General features: G+C 35.5%; 1 protein-coding gene across 1 annotated transcript in view; it reads left to right on the forward strand.

The window, feature by feature from the left end:
• Positions 1-18,247, forward strand: part of ME1 (malic enzyme 1) — a 195,194-nt gene that overhangs the window by 71,249 nt on the left and 105,698 nt on the right. Inside the window, exons 4-5 of the mRNA XM_017515763.2 lie at positions 7,190-7,265; positions 12,598-12,759. Of these exons, the coding sequence (XP_017371252.1) occupies positions 7,190-7,265; positions 12,598-12,759 (238 nt within the window). The remainder of the gene's footprint in view (positions 1-7,189; positions 7,266-12,597; positions 12,760-18,247) is intronic.

Raw genomic sequence — 18,247 nt, forward strand, 5'->3', positions numbered from 1 at the left:
TACTGTCATTCTCTATTATCCATCTGTCTTCTGCACAGGACAAATGGAAGAGCTGAATGGGGATATGGTGGGAATCACCACCCCTTGATCTTTCAAGTCTTTGATGGTGGCACTAATCTCTGCAGTCCCTCCGGGATGCGATATTGTTTTTCATTTACTATTTATCTAGGTAGAGGCAGCTCTAATGGTTTTTATTTAGCATTTCCTACCATAATAGCCCTCAATCTACCAGTCAAGGAGCCAATGTGGGAGTTCTGCCAGCTGCTAAGTATGTCTATGCCATTTATGCATTTCTGGCACTGGGGAAATGACTATAGGATGAGTCTGGGGACCCACTGGACCCACTGTAAGTTGGACCTGAGCTAAAACTCCATTAATTACCTGACCTCCATATGCCCCTACTTTAACTGGAGGACCACAATGGTGTTTTGAGTACCCTACAGTCAACATTATCTCAAAGCCAGTAGTCCCCAAAATGTCTGATCATTTCCCTTTTCCCAATGCATAGTTAACTTGTAAGAGCCTGGAGGTCTCCTTGGGGAAGGATGGGAGAAAGATTCAGTACATAAATTGTCAGATATGTAGTGGGGTCCTTCCTCCAGGGGACCCAGCCTCCCTTTGATTCAAGGGGTTCTGGGTCTGTAAACTGGCTCAAGTCTGGAAATTAATTGAGGGGCGATAATTCTCTGATTTTATAATCCAAATTAGTCTTTTGTCCATTGGACTAGAAGTTTTCTGTTTATATAGATTAAGCAGGAATGCAGTAGGCTTCCTATCAATTTCACTTCTAGCTCTACACGAGTCTGACTATTTTGATTGCTGTTCAGCCTCTGCTGTCTATTACGGTAGCTCTGCCCACCTTGCCTTTGACAATTGAGTGCTGCCACTTGGCCCCAGCCACCTTGGGATCCAATTATTCCCATTGTATTTAAGTTTTGTACTTGAGTGACTGCAGTTCCCACTGTTAGATCTGACATACAGAGAAGAGCAAGTACAAGGCTTTTCAAAGATGTAGTTGCTGCCCTCCCAAACCTGCTTCTCAAGATGTTGGTCAGTTGGTCAAGGGTGTATTTTCTGGACCCTCCCAGTTGGGATGAGTCAGTCTAAAGTGACTAATCCACTCCACCACCCCACTCTCCCTACACCCCACTCTTCCTCTATATTAAACCAAGGGAGATCAGGCATTTCCAGCTCACTCACAGTGGGCCATCTTTTAATCCATATTTCAGCTAACCAAGCAAATAAGCTATTAGAACCTTTTGTAACTCCCCAAACTGCAACATTAAATGCAGAGTCCCTACTCAGCAGGCCCAATTTAATAAATTCAGCCTGATCTGAGTCTATGTTCCTCCCACCACTATCCCACACCCTTAATATTCATTCCCATGACTGTTCTCCAGATTTCTGCTTATATAAATTCGAAAACTCAAGTTCTGTGTAATGCACCTCCTCATATGTCACACTCTCAACCTCACCTCTAGGGGCCTGCCAGGACTTTAGTCTAGTTATATTATAGGTTTAGAAGCAAACAGGGGTGTTTGTGGTGGCTCCTGAGGAGAATCAACATTATCTTGTCTAGCAACTGCTTCAGGGGAGGCTATCACTGTTGCCTCAGGGAGCATAGGGTTATCTTTTCAGATGAAGGTGAAAGGCTGATGGCAGCATGGGTCCAGGAGGGGATGTTGCCACTACTGGAAATGGGGAAGCTGTTCCTTCTGGCAAAAAAAGTTCATCAGAGTTTACAAACTCAGGGTCCCCAACTTCATCAGGGTCCTCCCACATGTTCCCATTCCAAGTTTCAGGGTCCCATTCTTTTCCAGTCAATTCCCTCACTTTAACAGTGGACATGCATTACATCATTTGGTGGTGATGAGGCATCATGTTGGCTATTTAAATCACAGTTCAGAAAAAAAAATTTATGTTCAAACAATTTACTGCACTTAACGATCATATTAATCTATGCTCTTAACATTTTTTTCCTTTGACTTCCTTTGGCTTCAGAAACACTGGTTGCCTTACCTGTTAGAATTGTTATTTTCTGAAGGGCTGTTCTTAGTCACCTTATTCTTTTATTGTGGGTACTAATTTGTAATGTTCTTTCTTGGCCTTTTCTTCTTTCCCCTTTGATAATTTCTTCTATTCCTTTCAACTCAAGGCATATCTCTCCTAAATCTGCATCTTTATCCTAGCTATTTCCTGATCTTTAGACCTACATTTTACTTGAAGTTAGCCTTTTTTAGTACTTCTTTTTCTGTCAGTCCAGACCTTTGGTATATAACTCAGCATTGAGTTAACTCTAAGGGCTCCTAATGCATAGTCATATTTTGTACAAAATATGGGGTTTACTTTTCTTATTTCAAAAGATAATAAAATTGGCTTCTCTAAGGAAACAGAGGGTTATAAAGAAAATTTCAGGATGGCTACTTCCTGTACTGACCTAGGATCAGGGTTTGTAAATTTATTACCAAAATGAAATACAAATTTAATTACAGTGGAAAGTTGCATGTTATAAAATGAACTTTATCTTGATAATAAATAAACTTTTAAGGATATTATCTGAGATAACATGAAGAATTAAGAATATTATCTCATCTCTCAAATCTGTTTTGAAGGTTATATATACATAAGAGGTTATGAGAAAATTTTGAACTTTACATAGGAAAAAGCAGTCCATATTTTAAAATTGTCTTAGTTCTAACATGAAACAAGAATGAAAATATGAGAATAAGACGATGGTGAAAAGGCATTCACTGTAATTCCATTCATTTGAAAATATCATTGATATACCCTTGTTATTTAAACTTTTTTATTTTATAACTACATATATGTACATGTTGGAAATTAATGTTTTATATCCAACTGTATACCAGAAAGTATGAGTCATTTCTGTGCCAAAACACTTTTGGAAATCTCATTAAATTTGTAGTTATGAAGACATTCAGGAGGTATTGTAAATAACTGTTCCCAAATGCTTGGTTTTGGTGGGACATTACAGATCCTTTATTTGTTGAGCTGTCTTCAAAAGTAATAATTCTTTCTATGAATGAATCTTTACTCGGTGCAAGAGATTACAGGTGGCCAAATGACTTTTCTTCTGAAGCTGAACTCAGATATAATAGACATTGGCATTTAATTGGTATTAATTTTGGTATAATTCATTATCTCTCATTAAAAAAAAATGAAATTTCTTGAAACCAGTGTTACTTGGAAAACCTTGGCTAACTAACAAGTTTCTGAGAAATATTGTTGAATACCCCAATACCCTCGACTTGACCACTGTGCAAGCTATGCATGTAACAAATTTGCACTTGTACCCCCTAAATGTATACACATTAAAAATAGTTTATTGCCAAGAACATCTTAATAATTCAACAAAAGCTCCTTCTTTAAAAAGTCCAAAATATTTTAATTTTGTAATTATTTATTGAGATCCTGCTGATTTTATAGGCTCACATTGGCTGTGACAGGAACCCAAAAGAAATATGTACTTTACAAAGAACTTACAGTCAATTTTGAGAAACAAAATACATTTATATAAAATAGCAAGAAAACCATGAAAGGATATAATGAAGTGTCAGCTTATTAAATTAATATTCTTGTTGAGTCAGACAGTCATCAGTAGTCTTCCTATAGCACCGACATAATTTTTGGTTACTTAATGAGTCAGTATAAGTCTGGATTTATTTCATGTTTTCTGTGCTTTATAATATTTAATTATAAAAGTCTTATTTTTTCAGCACTGAAGTCAGCACATATTGTTGGATACATACTACTTGCTAACACACTTAGAGGCATCAGGGTTAGAAAAGTAAGCAAAATAGAGAGTCTTTGTACTTAAGGACCTTACTGCTTTGTGTGCACGTATATGGTAGGTGATGGTGCCAGGAAAGACACAGATAGTTCACATGTGAATACATAAATAAATAATTCCAGACATTTATAAGTATTATGAAGGTGATAAAAATGTTGGGGTGGAAGTGCATTGACTAGTGTTATCAGAGAAGCCTTGTCTGAGGAGCCAAGATTTTAGCTGAAGATTGACTAATGAGAAAGAGTTAAGTAGGTAGTTAGATGTATAGTTTGGAGCTCAAGGAGGGGTCTAGGGTGATGATAGAAGTTTGAGAGTCACTATTACACATATGATATTAAAACCATGAGAGGCCAAGTACAGTAGCTCCATATCCCAACACTTTGGGAGGCTGAGATGGGCAGATCACTTGAGGTTAGGAGTTCAAGACCAGCCTGGCCAACATGGTGAAACCCCATCTCATGTCTACTAAAAATAAAAAAATTGGCTGAGCATGGTGGCAGCCACCTGTAATCCAAGCTACATGAGAGGCTGAGGCAGGAGAATTGTTTGAACCCAGGAGGCAGAGGCTGCAGTGAGCCAACTCTAAGCCACTGCACTCCAACCTGGGTGACAAAGCGAGACACTGTCTCAAAAACAACCAACCAACCAACCAACCAACCATGAGAGTGCTTAAATTACATCAGTGAGTGTAACTGAAGAAGAGAGGAGTATAGCGCCCCTGAACAGTTCAACATTAAGAAGACTAGGAGAGGAGACAGAGGCATCAAAGGAAGCTGAGAAGAAGCAGGTGGTGATGAGAAGGAAACTTAGGCAAATGTGGCATCTCAGCAGCTAGAAGAGTCTTTCACAAAAGAGAAAGTCAACAATGTCAAACACAGTCAAGATGTCAAATAAAATGAGAGTTGAGAGCTGACCTTTGCCTGCATTGAGATGAAAATCATCAGTGACTTAGTAAGAGCTGTCTATGGAGAGGTGAGGAAAAAAAGCCTTATCGACAGATGAAAGTGAGAAAAGGGAAAAAAAAAAAAAAAAAACAAAGACAATAAGAAATGCAAATCTCTTGAAGGATTTGCTACGAATCAGAGGAGAGTAGGGGATAAAATCCAATCTTTTGAAAAGATGGATAATATAGCACAGGTTTTTGTGCCAAAAATTTATCCAGTAGAAAAAGCAGTGATGCAGCATAGAGATGGAATAATTGTAGGAGTGAAGCCTTTGGAAAGGTAAGATGGGATAGGACCCTGAACACAAGAGGATGGCCTTAATTACGGTAGGAAAATTTCTTCTATTTTAACAAGGAGGGAAGGCAGAAGTTGTGAAAAAAAGAAAAAGGTGCAGCTGGGTTAATAGAATTTATATTAGAATGATGAAGTAGTTTTTACCCTTTTGCATCTACTTCCGTTTGAAATTCAAGTTTAAATTATCAACAAAGCATGATGGGGGGTGGGTGTGTGAGAGTGGGAGAGAGAAGGTACAGAATTGTCTTCTCTGAGAATAATAAGTTAAATCTGCTAAGACATCATAGTGGTAAACTTTACAGAGAAGAGTACCAGTTGGAGATTTGCAGCCATATATAGGAAGTAAATCTTATCAACATGGTTTTGTGATTTTTCTAAAACAATACTTTTGCCAATTAGTAGCAGTAGGCATCTCTATTACCTAGATTGTATTCTTGAAAAACTACTTTCTGCTCAAAGAAACAGATTCAATAAATGGCTCATTTTAGGCCTGGGGCAGAACATTTCCAAAATAAACCTGGAACATTTGTTCATAACAGAGCAAGGAAGCTATCAAAAACTACTATAGTTATGTCAAAAGGACTTAGGGGACAACATGAAGAGTCTTTCACTTGCTCAAGGTGAGATAATATGAATATCAATAAGGAAAATAACTAAAATGGACTGAAACACATCAAATATGTTTAAATCCATGAGCTCAAATTGATCCAAAATAAAACCAACAACAAAGTCACACACACATACACACAACAACAGCAACAACAACTAAGTGGAAACCCTGGAAGAATTCTAGTTAACTAGCTTTTAAATTTAAAAACTGATAAGCAAAGAGAATCAAGCATTTTTCCTTTTTCTCTGTCAACTGTATCCTTGGATACCCAAATAGTAGATGTGGTGAAATTTCTCTTTAAAGGAATGTTCCAGTAAATAAATAATGAATGATAAAATTGGAATATCTCCATTTTGTAATGCTAGATGAATTCATGAATTTAGACATTTAGCAAAAGAAGCTACTAACATTACAAAAAGGAATTCCAAATATAGTATGCCTTCTGATAACATCAACACATAAAATGTCTTGTCCAAAAAATTGAACATGAATCTGATTATGTTTCTAGATTCAGTTACCAATTGTCCAAGAGTACAGAGGAAAGATCATGTTAACCTATACCATAGGGATGTAATTAACTAAACCCATATTATGGGAAACTCTACTAGAGAAATTAAACAATAGTGCCTATGGAAGGTTTATGATTTGGGGGATAAAACAAAAATTAACTATAAGGGAATTGATACCATAAAAGTGAGGATAGTGGTTACACCTAGAAGGGAAGAGTCTTTGGAAGAAAACCTGTGGATGGGTTCTGGGTAGCTGGAAAGATTCTGTTTAAATGAATATTTTTATGTAGAAAGGTGGTTGTCTTACAACAATTCATTAAGCTGTATGTGGTTCTCTGTATATGAGTTATATTTAACAATACTAGAGCAAAATTTTTAAATGGGGATAAGTTATTTACATATTTTAAATTCCATTATTTTAATATATGAAGTTACTTGTTAAGCTTTTATAGGAAATGGGAGGGGACAGCAGTGTTAAAGAATTGAGAGTGTAAATAACAGAGTTGCAAATGGCAGTTTGCAGCTAAGATCACAAATCAAAGAATCAAGTGAGCTCCACATGAAGGAACTTATCAGCATTAGTCAGTCACTTCAGCCATCTTTAACACATGTTCTCATCTTCATATTGAAGATGAATTAAGTGGAATATACGTTGAAAATGTCTGTTTACAGATGCTTCATGTGGCTTTTCAAAGTGCTTTTGTATATATTATTTCATAACAGATTCTGAATGAATTTGTGAGTGGAACTGATAATGCTATTTAAGTTCTCTGTACGTAAATATAGTAAAGGTTTCTTAATTTAAAAATATTTTAAAATATTTAAGAGAACAAACCTACCTTTTTTGTAGATGTCAATATATTATTTCAAGTAATATCTTCCATACTTATAAGATTCCTGGCCCTTATTTGTTTAAGGAAATAATGTTCACTAGTTTGATGAAAATTTTAAAGATATTCATGATAGTTTGACAGGCCTGTAAATGTAAACTATTCCTTTTGTTGTTGTTGTTTTCTGCCAGAGGTCTCTTTATTAGTATCCATGATCGTGGGCATATTGCTTCAGTTCTCAATGCATGGCCAGAAGATGTCATCAAGGTAAGTTATCACGTTTTTCCACTACGGCAATTTTTTTCTTTTCTGTCCCATAAAACAGTTTAAAACATACTGACAATTCTCATGATAATAGGTAGCATTCATTAGCTTTTCTAGTGAATATCACCTAATTTATATGCTTTTGATTTTTACATAGTGCGTTAATTTTATTCTGATGACATTTAGATACTAAGTTTTCTCATTATTTCTGTCTAATTTCTTAGTACCTCCATTCTAAGTGATGATAAATGTTGAATATGCGGTAGCATCTGAATTTCTTTAAGCAAACCCTTAAATTCTATCTGTTGTGTTTAATTATCCCACTAAGAGGAATCCAAGTAGGCAAAAAAAAAAAAACTGTTAATTTATTTCTTTTATCATTATGACTTTAAGTAGCTCATTTGACTTCCCTCTGTAAGTAATGAAAATAAAAGTAGTAATAGTACCTGACATTTGGTAGCGTCCTGAATGAGACATTTTACATGGATTAACTCATAATAATAGTAAGAATTCATTGAGGAAAGGAAGGCACAGACGGGTTACAAAGTAGTGTAAGATAGTGGTAGGAACTGAATGCAGGCCCCAGAGCTGGCCCCAGAGTCCCTGTTCTTAGACACAGGGCTATGCCATCTTTCTTGTGTAAGAGGGGTGAGAAGTATTTGTTCTCCCTTTAGTTCCCCTGTTATTTTCTGTTGAATACCTAGCAACTTTGTGGAATCTTTTAGGACTAGGATGGAATAAATCAATGTCTTTCGGTGGTACAAAAGCACTTCAGCCATAACTTCTGAAGTGTAAGTCCGTTTATGATCTTTTTAAAATTATTTTAATATTTTTAGAGACAAAGTCCCACTGTGTTGCTCAGGCTGGTCTTGAACTCCTGACCTCAAGCAGTCCTCCTTCCTGAGCTTCCCAAAGTGTTGAAACTATAGGTGTGAGCTACCATGCCTGGGCGATCTTTCCTCTTGAGAAATTGTGGCTATAATTAATTAATTTGGCTCTCTAAGGCTCATGCTAGGAAAACTTATAAATTAAAATGGCTTTTATTATTTCCGGTGTCCTCAATTTTTTTTATTATATTTATTAATTTATTTATTTTTACTTTTTCTACCTAAGTTGCTTCCTCAGCTTTTCTGCTATCAACTAGACCATGTTATCCACAGATTCCGGTCTTAGAAACTACCCTAAGAAACATCTTAATTCTATAAAGCAGAAGTATATGATCACCTAAAGATGTTTACTTTTAATCAGGAATCTAAGGGAGATTTTAAGAATAAACAGGTTGACCAGAATTGGTGGCTCATGCCTGTGATCCCAACACTTTGGGAGGTGGAGGTGGGTGGGAGGATTGCTTGAGCTCAGGAGTTTGAGACCAGCTTGGGCAACATAGTAAGACCCCATTTCTAGAACATATTTAAAAATTAGCTGGAATGGTGGTGCATGCCTGTAGTTCCAGCTACTTGCCTGGGGCTGAGATGAGAGGATCACTTGAGCCCAGGAGTTCGATTCTGCAATGAGCTGTGATCACACCATTACACTCTAGCCTGGGCAACAGGGCAAACTCTGTGTCAGAGAAAAAGAAAAAAGAATTGACAAGTCAATAGAGGAAGTAGTTCTGCAGTAGAAAGTTCTAGTCAATATCCCTGTAATCATAACAGCTAGGGAGTAAGCTATCGCACCATGTTTCTTGTTCTTCCAAGTAGTTGATCTCTGCATCTTTAACTTTATTCATAGCCTACTTTTATCCTTTGGACTCTTAATATTGGGTCCTTACTGATGTTCTTATCCCTAGCTATGCCCTCTTTTATTTAAAAATCTTAGCATAGTGCCTGGCACATAGTAGGTACTTATACATGGCAGCCATTGATTGTAAAATAATACTGAAAATAAATAAGAATATCATATATGGTCTCAACTATATAATTGAAAGTATACATGAAACAAAGTCAATTATTAGACATAATGTAATCAAACTGTGTATTATAAGTGCCTTATTCATTCATTCTGAGGAGAGTATTATTTAGAGAAGTCTGGAACAGTTAAAACTTTTCTAGCAAAGTTAGAACTTAATCCAACCTTTGATAATTAGAAAGGGAAGAACATACTATTCTAGGAAGAGAACAGATGAATGTAGGTATCAAGTTCAGTAAGAGAATGGAGAGTTTTTAGACAATAAGAAAATTCACTGGCCTGAATAAAGCTGAGTGTTAATATTGGAATATGGTGGAATTCGCATTGCCTAAGTGGTGATCAAATTATTATAAAAGGTTTTGAAATTCAGAAAGAGATTTAGATTTGAGAAAATAGAATGTCATATTTGACAATATGTAAGTAATATTTGAAGAAGCTTCACCTGGAAACAGATTTTAGAATAGTTTCAAAACAGGAAAAGATGCAAAGGTTCTACTTTTAGGTAGGCTGCAAGAGGATGGGCCTTCAGAAGGACAAAGAAGGGGTGAAGACTGGACACCTGGAGAGTATTTTTATGTGTTCAGGAGAAATCTGCATATTTCGTACGGAAGTTTCTATTCAGGTAATGCCTAGATAACAATTTGCATAGTGGAGTGAAGATTTAATTTCTGAAAAACAGACATCATTGATAGAATTGTAGTTGTCTTACTGATATTAATTCTGCTATTGTGACTTGATTGTTGTATGGAAAACATCCAACTGCCTCATTTTTCTGAAGCAGGATATAAAGTAAGTTAAAAAAAAAAAAAAGCAAGGGATATTAATTGTGATAAAATATGTAAGGGACAAAGCTTTTTTTCTTTGAAAGAATTCTTTTACTGTTAAAATGTATATTTTTATGTGGAAGTATTTATGAATTAATGCCATAAATATACATTTGTAATAAAGCATAAATATCAAATGACTCAAAACATTTAAAAATGTCTCAAACTACTACATATATAAATGTTCATGTATATGTATATAACCAAATAATATAAATAATAACTCTGAAAGAATAACTTAGGGAATAAAAATTATGAAGAAACAAGAAATAATATGCTTTTTTTTTTTTTTTTTTTTTTTTTTTTTGGAGATTTTTTTTTTTTTTTTTTTTTTTGAGATGGAGTTTCTACTCTTGTTGTCCAGGCTGGAGTGCAGTGGTGCAATCTGGGCTCACTGTAGCCTCTGCCTCCTGGGTTCAGCATTTTATAAATTATTGTTCAAGTCATAACTAAGCTAAATGACAATATTACTCTCCTTATAAAACACATTATAAAAATATTTGTAAATACAGGCAGGCCAATTGGACTTTAGGTATACAAAGAACATGTTCACAAAAGTATATAACATCAATAATATGTAAAAGTAGCTCTATTTATGGTAATGCAATAAATAAAACTGTTAAATACACGTTAGAAGTATTAGGACTTTGAAATTTTGGCCTTAATTTAATTTAAAAACCAAAGTTATAGTTCTTTGCAGTATTTATTTTACCTTAAATCAGGGCTAAGTTAAGCTAGTGGTATCAGATTGCTTCCTCCAAAAGAGCATCACATACTGACCCATTGCTGTTTGGCATGGAACATTTTCCAAGGACAAATATGTAGAATATGCAAAAATGATTTTCACCTACTTCTCAAATGTATTTACCTTTAAGATAATTTTCCAAGAGCTGCATAATATAGGTGAACAGGAAATTAAAGGAAATATCTTAAAAGTATATTTTAAAATATATTCTGCAATGTTGTATGGTGAAAAGAGCACTGTACTAGGAATTAACATACCTGGGTTTCTGCTTCTTTGATATTAACCAGGTAAATCACCTTACGCAAATTACTTCAGTTTTCTGATTTTTTTCAGTTACCTAATTTATAACATAAGAGGAATGAATGGAATGTACTTTAGATTTCTCTTGACTTCTAAAATGCTATGACTTTATAATTAGTTCTGAGGAAATAATAGTAATAATAGTTGTAAATTTTTAAGAATTTTTGTAATGTACCAGGTACTTTGGTAAGTTATTTTTATATCATGATTTCATTTTATGTAATCATAGTTTTATTCAGTTTACTAATATTTATTGATTGTTTACTGTTTGCCAAATAGTGTACTAGGTGCTGATGGACAGTGGTAAGCAAAAAGAGCTGGTTCTCAATTTTATACAGCTACTCTGAAAAGTGCATTTATTACTCCCAATTTACCAATAGGAAACAGAAGCTTAAATTCACCCACGGACAAATAACTGACATTTTTCCACATTTCTCTGAATATGATGAGTGTAGCAGTTTGTAGAGTATCTAATAAATTGTTTCATAAGATTGGTTTTGTTTAAATTCATATAATTGCCATGAAACACAAAGATGTTCAATAATATCAAATTACATAGAATTAAAATCCCCACATGATTGAAGTATATGCGTCATAAATATTCAAGGTAATTAGAAATAAGCTAAACAGGCTGGTCATGGTGGCTAATGCCTGTAATCCCAGCACTTTGGGAGGCTAAGACAGGCAGATCACAAGGTCAGGAGTTATAGACCAACCTGGCCAACATGCTGAAACCCCATCTCTACTAAAAATACAAAAATTAGCCAGGTGTGGTGGTATGCGCCTGTAATCCCAGCTACTCAGGAGGCTGAGGCAGGAGAACCGCTTGAACCCGGGAGGCAGAGGTCACAGTGAACTGAGATCATGCCATAGCACTCCAGCCTGGGTGAAAGAGTAAGACTTCGTCTTGGGAAAAAAATAATAATAAATTAAAAAAAAAAAATATATATATATATGAAAGAAAATTAAATTCATTAAGTCTAGTGGAAGATTTTCAGGTAAGAGAAGTAGCAGACTGTACTGGACATGTTTCACAGATATCAAGTGGTTATAGGATTTAAGGAGAATGGGTCAGATTGTTGTAAAAATAGGTAGATGGTGCCAGGATGCATAAACCAAGGATCAGAGCATTTGGGGCAGAGGTATAACCTTCTCAATCTCCTTCAGTAATTATGCATTACTTTACTAAGGACACTCTTGTGCTCAAAGTGGATATGACTAAGTTCAAAGCCACCCTATGTTTCTTTTGGTTCCCAGTCTGAGCTCTTATTTCCCTATACTTTACCCACTTGCTCCTCTTGATTGCAAACTTATTTGGTTTGTTTGAATCTTTATGTGTTTACTTGCCCTTCTTTTTTCCATAACCTAAATATATTTATAAATCAAGTTCATTTATTCACCCTATTCTTCCACAATTACAATTATAAAATCATTTTCATATACATTCAATTTATATTTTTTAACAGCTTAATATTTCACGAGTATTAACTTCAGAAATTTGTCAGAAATTGTGTCTCAGGATTTGCAAAAACTTGTTAATAGGTAATTTTTCTTCTAGGCCATTGTGGTGACCGATGGAGAGCGTATTCTTGGCTTGGGAGATCTTGGCTGTAATGGAATGGGCATCCCTGTGGGTAAATTGGCTCTATATACAGCTTGTGGAGGGATGAATCCTCAAGAATGTCTGCCTGTCATTCTGGATGTGGGAACCGAAAATGAGGTAAATAATTTAAGTCTGTAAGGAAGCTGTGTACCTTTAAAAATGGCACCAATTCTTGCATTTTGAACTTATTCTGGGAACTTCATAAAATTCATTCTTTTTTGTCTGGCTCTCTCTCTCTCTCCAAACCTGTCCTTTGCTATTATAAAAAAATTACGTCTTCTGTTCTCCTTTTCCCATCTTTATAGCATGATTAATCTTTTATCTGCTTCCCTAGTGCCTTGTGATACTTTGGTATGCATTTACACCATTATTCCATAGAGTGTATGTTTTACTTTAAGACTTAATAGTTTTAAAAATTATTATTTTTGTATTATATAGGAATTAATCATATGGGATTTACTAAGTTTAGTCAATCTGAAATATTCTTGTTTTAAAACTGTATTGAACCTGAGGTAGATCATTTGGAGTTTAACTTTTCTCGTTCCTGACTCAATATTTAGAATCTTAAAGTTAGATGTTAACTACTACTTACTTTTGCTCATCCTTTACTGCTAATATTTAGGATTAGTTAGATGGATACTAGAAGCTAAAGGTAGAATTTTCTGAAACAGAAATAGTCAGTTAAGGATAAACTTTTAAAAAATTATTTACAAATTTCAAACCTAGGTCCCAAACAGATAGATCACCAAATAAGACCTTGATATAAATATGTACATGCATTATGCTTATTTTCTTTGTCTCCTTCTAAAACAATTGAAAATATAACTTTTGATCTGTCAGTAATGTGAAATGTATTTTTTGAATGAGCAAAAATATATTTACAATAGTAACTTAACCAGTTATGTTTTTTAATCTACACATACAAAGTTATATTTAACTTGATCTGTGTATGAATGCTCACTTAACTTTTATCAAAGGGTATATTTTGATAAAAATACATGGCTTACTTGGCATTTTCTTTTTCAATACCAATAGAAATGGCTTAGAAATGATCGAAGCTGGCCTCTTTAAATAATTATTCTGATATTTTCCTCAAGCCAGAAGAGGTGGTGCGTACCTATAGTCCTACCTTCTCAGGAGGAGGCTAGAAGGTAGGAGGATTGAACCCAGGAGAATCAGGCTGCAGTGAGCTATGATTGTGCCACTGAACTCCAGCCTGGGCTACAGAGTGAGACCCTGCTCTAAAAGTTTTAAATAAAATGAAATAAATATATTTCTACTTTATTTTAAAAGATATTCTAAAAATTAGTATGTGATAAGTTACATTGAAATAAAAGAGTTTTTTCCTTATTTTTAAAAAATTTTTTAAGACAGGGTCTCACTGCCATTGCCCAGGCTAGAGTGCACTGCCATGATCATGGCTCACTGCAGCCTTAGTCTCCCACACTCAGGTGATTCTCCCACCTCAGCCTCCCAAGTAGCTGGAACTACAGGCACTTTCCACCATGCCTGGCTAATTTTTTGTTTACATTGAAATCAAATTTTAAAAATTACAAAAATATATAGTATATCTTAAAATTCTATGAAGAAGTGAATATATAATGACAAAACTGGCATGCAAAAATGTAGGAATTTGGCTTTTTTGTTTTTTTGTAAGACATAGGATCTTGCACTGCCACCCAGGCTTTAGTGTAGTGGCACTGTCATAGCTCACTGCAGCCTTAAACTCCTGAGCCCAAATGATCCTCCTACCTCAGCCTTTCGAGTAGCTGGGATTCCAAGTGTGCACCATCACACCCAGCTAATTTTTTTTAACCTTTTTTTTTTGAGACAGGGTCTTGCTATGTTGCCCAGGCTGGTTTTGAACTCCTGGTCTCAAAAAATCCTCCTGCTTCACTGCGATAACAGGTGCAAGCCACCATGTCCAGCAAGAATTCAAGTTTAAACCTGGGCCATTTATTGAGATTGTTTGTATAAGATGGACATTAAAAAAAAGCTGTGCACTAGTAAAACTATAACACTAAGACTCATGTATTGATAGACTGTTTTATATGAAAGAATTGATTTCATAAAAGAGATTGTATTATATGAAAGAATTGACTTCATGAAAGTAGGTCTTAAAATTGCCAAGTTGATGGTTATCATGAATTTTCCACATTATCTCTGTTTAGTGTGCATTTGTTTCCTCTTGTGGTGTTCAGTGTTTCTATATTATTACATTTCTATCCAGTATCTTACTTCCTTAGCCTGCAGAACCCATCCACTTACCCTTCATGAAATTTCTTACTTTACCCAGCTGTAGATCTGCTTTTTTGCTCTTGTTTTATTAAGATATGTCTGGCATATACTACATTTCAAAATTTTTAAGCTGTTAAATTAGAAAATAATCTGATTATCTAATCTATTGTTAAAATGCTGTGTATTATTTCTAGAGATTTTGCTTACTGCCACTGGACTTTCAGGAATATTAAGGGAAGAAAATTAAGTGAATGGTGGATCTTTAACTTTTTGACAGGTCACTGGAGCATACTTTTGTCACTTAGAGACCTGTCTGAAACTCCTCGAATTCCATTTGGTAGATTTAATTGAATTAGACTAATATTGAGTACCTACTCATTATAAGCCAGGCACAGAAAGACAAATATCCCATGTTTTCACACTCAAGCTAAAAAACGTTGATCTCATGGAGGTAGTTGCCAAAGTCTGGGAAGGGTGTGTGTATGTCACAGTAGCGGGTGTGAGGATGAAGACAGATTGGTTAAGGGGTGCAAATATGTAGATTGAAGGAGTAAGTTCTAATGATTAAAAGCAGAGTAGGGTGACTACAGTTACCAACAATGCATTGTATATTTCAAAATAGCTAGAAGAGAGGACTTTAAATGCTACCACCACGTGGAAATGATACTCAAGTGATGGACTCCCTAAATGCCCTGACTTGATCATTACATATTGCATGCATGTAACAAAGTATCACATGTACCCCATAAAAATGAACAAATTTATGTATCGATAAATCAAAATTTAAAAAATATTGAATATCTGCTATCCATCAAAGCCTAAAAAAAGCCTAGATGTTATTGGAGTAAGAAACTTAGGATTTTGCCAGCAAGATGCTCTGAATCTAGAAGAGGAGATACACATGTAACTAGTTTCAACATGTATTAGTTGCTTTGGTAAAGGCTTTTGAAAGTGTTTAGCAAACCAATTCTCTGAGAATTATCATATAGTTTTGTTAGCGGTGAACAAAGAATTGGACAAATCACACAAAGCAAGGAAAGAATGAAGCAACAAAAGCAGAGATTTATTGAAAATGAAAGCATAATATCCCAAGTTCTTACAACCAAGCTAAAAAAGTTGCCCTCATGGAGGTAGACAGTAGAATGGTAGTTGCCAAAGGCTAGGAAGGGTGTGTGTATGTCAGGGTGGTGGGTGGGAGCCCACAGCCCAGGAGGAGGCCTGAGCAGCCACTCAGGGACCTGAATACAGAATTTCTCAGGTCCAAATACCACCTAGAGGTTTCCCATTGGCCACTTGGTGATCACCCCATGTAAATGAGGTGGTGGCCTGCAATCAATGAAGTTACAAAGGTCACACTCCTAGCAAACATCCGATTGGTTGTGGAAAGCAACCAAATGGAAGCTAAAGTGAAGTTACAAAGCTGCACTTCTATGCATATGAAGACTTGGCCCACAGTCAGTCTGACTGGTTGTGGACAGCAACTCATCAGAGGCTGAAGTGAAGTTACAAAGTTACACTCCTGTGCAAACGTCTGATTGGTTGCAAAAACCAACCAGTCAGAGGTACTTTCAATTTCTCATCTGCTAGCAGAAAAGGTAGAGAGGTTTGCAAAGGGAGTAGCCTCTGGTCTTTTTGTTACTTAAGCGTGGAAGTTTAGGGTTTTCCTTTCAGTTTGGTTCTAGGAAGTCAGTGCAAAATGGCCTTAGGTTTCCAGCTTCCAGACCCTATTCTCCTGCCTCACTCTTAGTTTTAAACTCAGCATTACTGTTATCTTCTTATAACTTATCTTTTTAAATAAATCATATTTGGGGAATTTAATTGTAAAAATGTATACTATTAAATGATCAACTAGAGTTCTTGTTGTAAAAGGAGAGTAAATTATTTGTTCCCTTTATAAAAGACAGTTTAGCTGTACACAGAGTTAGTTACACTACAAAGTTTACGGGTATATTCCCCAAGACTGCCCTCATTTCTGACATCAATTGCAAGTTCACGAGCTTCCCAAAACCAACTTCAGGCTTGTTAATTTGCTAGAACTCACAAAACTCACTGAAAGCTATTGTACTCACAGTTACAGTATTATTATGGGTGAAGGATACACATTAAAATCACACAAAAGAGGAGTTGCATAGAGAAGTGTCTAAAAGAGTCCCAATTGTGAAGTGTCCATTTTCTTGTAGAATCAGAAGATGTCACCCTCCCAATGTGGATATTCAATATCAACATGTGTCCCACTGTTCAGAGTTTTATTGAGGATCCATTACCTAGTCATGATTGATTGACTGATTGCCTATGTAGTTGAACTCAGTCTCCAGGTTGACTGGTACTATGTAATGAAAAGGCCCTATCCAGATCATATGGTTAGTCTTTCTGGCATCACCAGCCTTCACCTGGTGACTATCAGTTATGATCACTAAGCTACTAGATAAAAGGATTAGGCCCTATTCAAACTGGTGGAATGCTTATCAATTGTCACCAGAGCCCATGCACAGAATAAATAAAAATATAAGAGGCAAACAGACAAAAAGGAAAATAGATGGCCGGGCACAGTGGCTCATGCCTGTAATCCCAGCACTTTGGGAGGCTGAGGTGGGAGGATCACAAGGTCAGGAGTTAGAGACCAACCTGGCCAATATGGTAAAACCCATCTCTACTAAAAATGCCAAAAAAATTAACCGAGCATGGTGGCGTATGCCTGTAATCCCAGCTTCTCAGGAGGCTGAGGCAGGAGAATTGCTTAAACCCCAAAGGCAGAGGTTGCAGTGAGCCTAGATCGCACCACCATACCCCAGTCCAGCCTGGGTGACAGAGTGAGACTCCGTCTAAAAAAAAAAAAAAGAAAAGAAAATAGATGTAAATTTCATTGTTAAATAAGCAGAATTAAGTTTTAAGCTCAGATAAAATTAAGGATTTGGTCATTCAAGCTTTTAAGGAAATATAGTTTCTATGTTATAGTTTCCCAGAGCATATTAAAATTGACAGATTAACATTTCAGTTTTTAAAAAGAGCATAACCTTGATATCCAAACCTGGTAAAAAAAAAAAAAAATAGCACAAACCAAGAAATTGCTAATTAGTCTCATGTTTACCCATGCTCCCAGTTTTATCACTTACTAGTTAATAATCTTAAAAGAACTACTTAACCTTTCTGTGTTTTGCTCATGTAAAATGAGTACTTACCTTATAGAGCTGTCATGGTTTAATACATTTAGAATGCTTAAGTTGTGATTGGCATTTGGTAAGCAGTAAATGTTAGCTCACATGAATGTAGATGTAGAAGCCAAAGTTCTTTATAAACTATTGGCAAGTAAAATATTGCAGAATATTTTCATGTTGAAATAATGTTAATGTTTGAAATCTATTCAGAT

The sequence above is a fragment of the Cebus imitator genome, unplaced genomic scaffold (assembly GCF_001604975.1).
Source record: "Cebus imitator isolate Cc_AM_T3 unplaced genomic scaffold, Cebus_imitator-1.0 Scaffold558, whole genome shotgun sequence".
Taxonomy (NCBI): Eukaryota; Metazoa; Chordata; class Mammalia; order Primates; family Cebidae; genus Cebus; species Cebus imitator.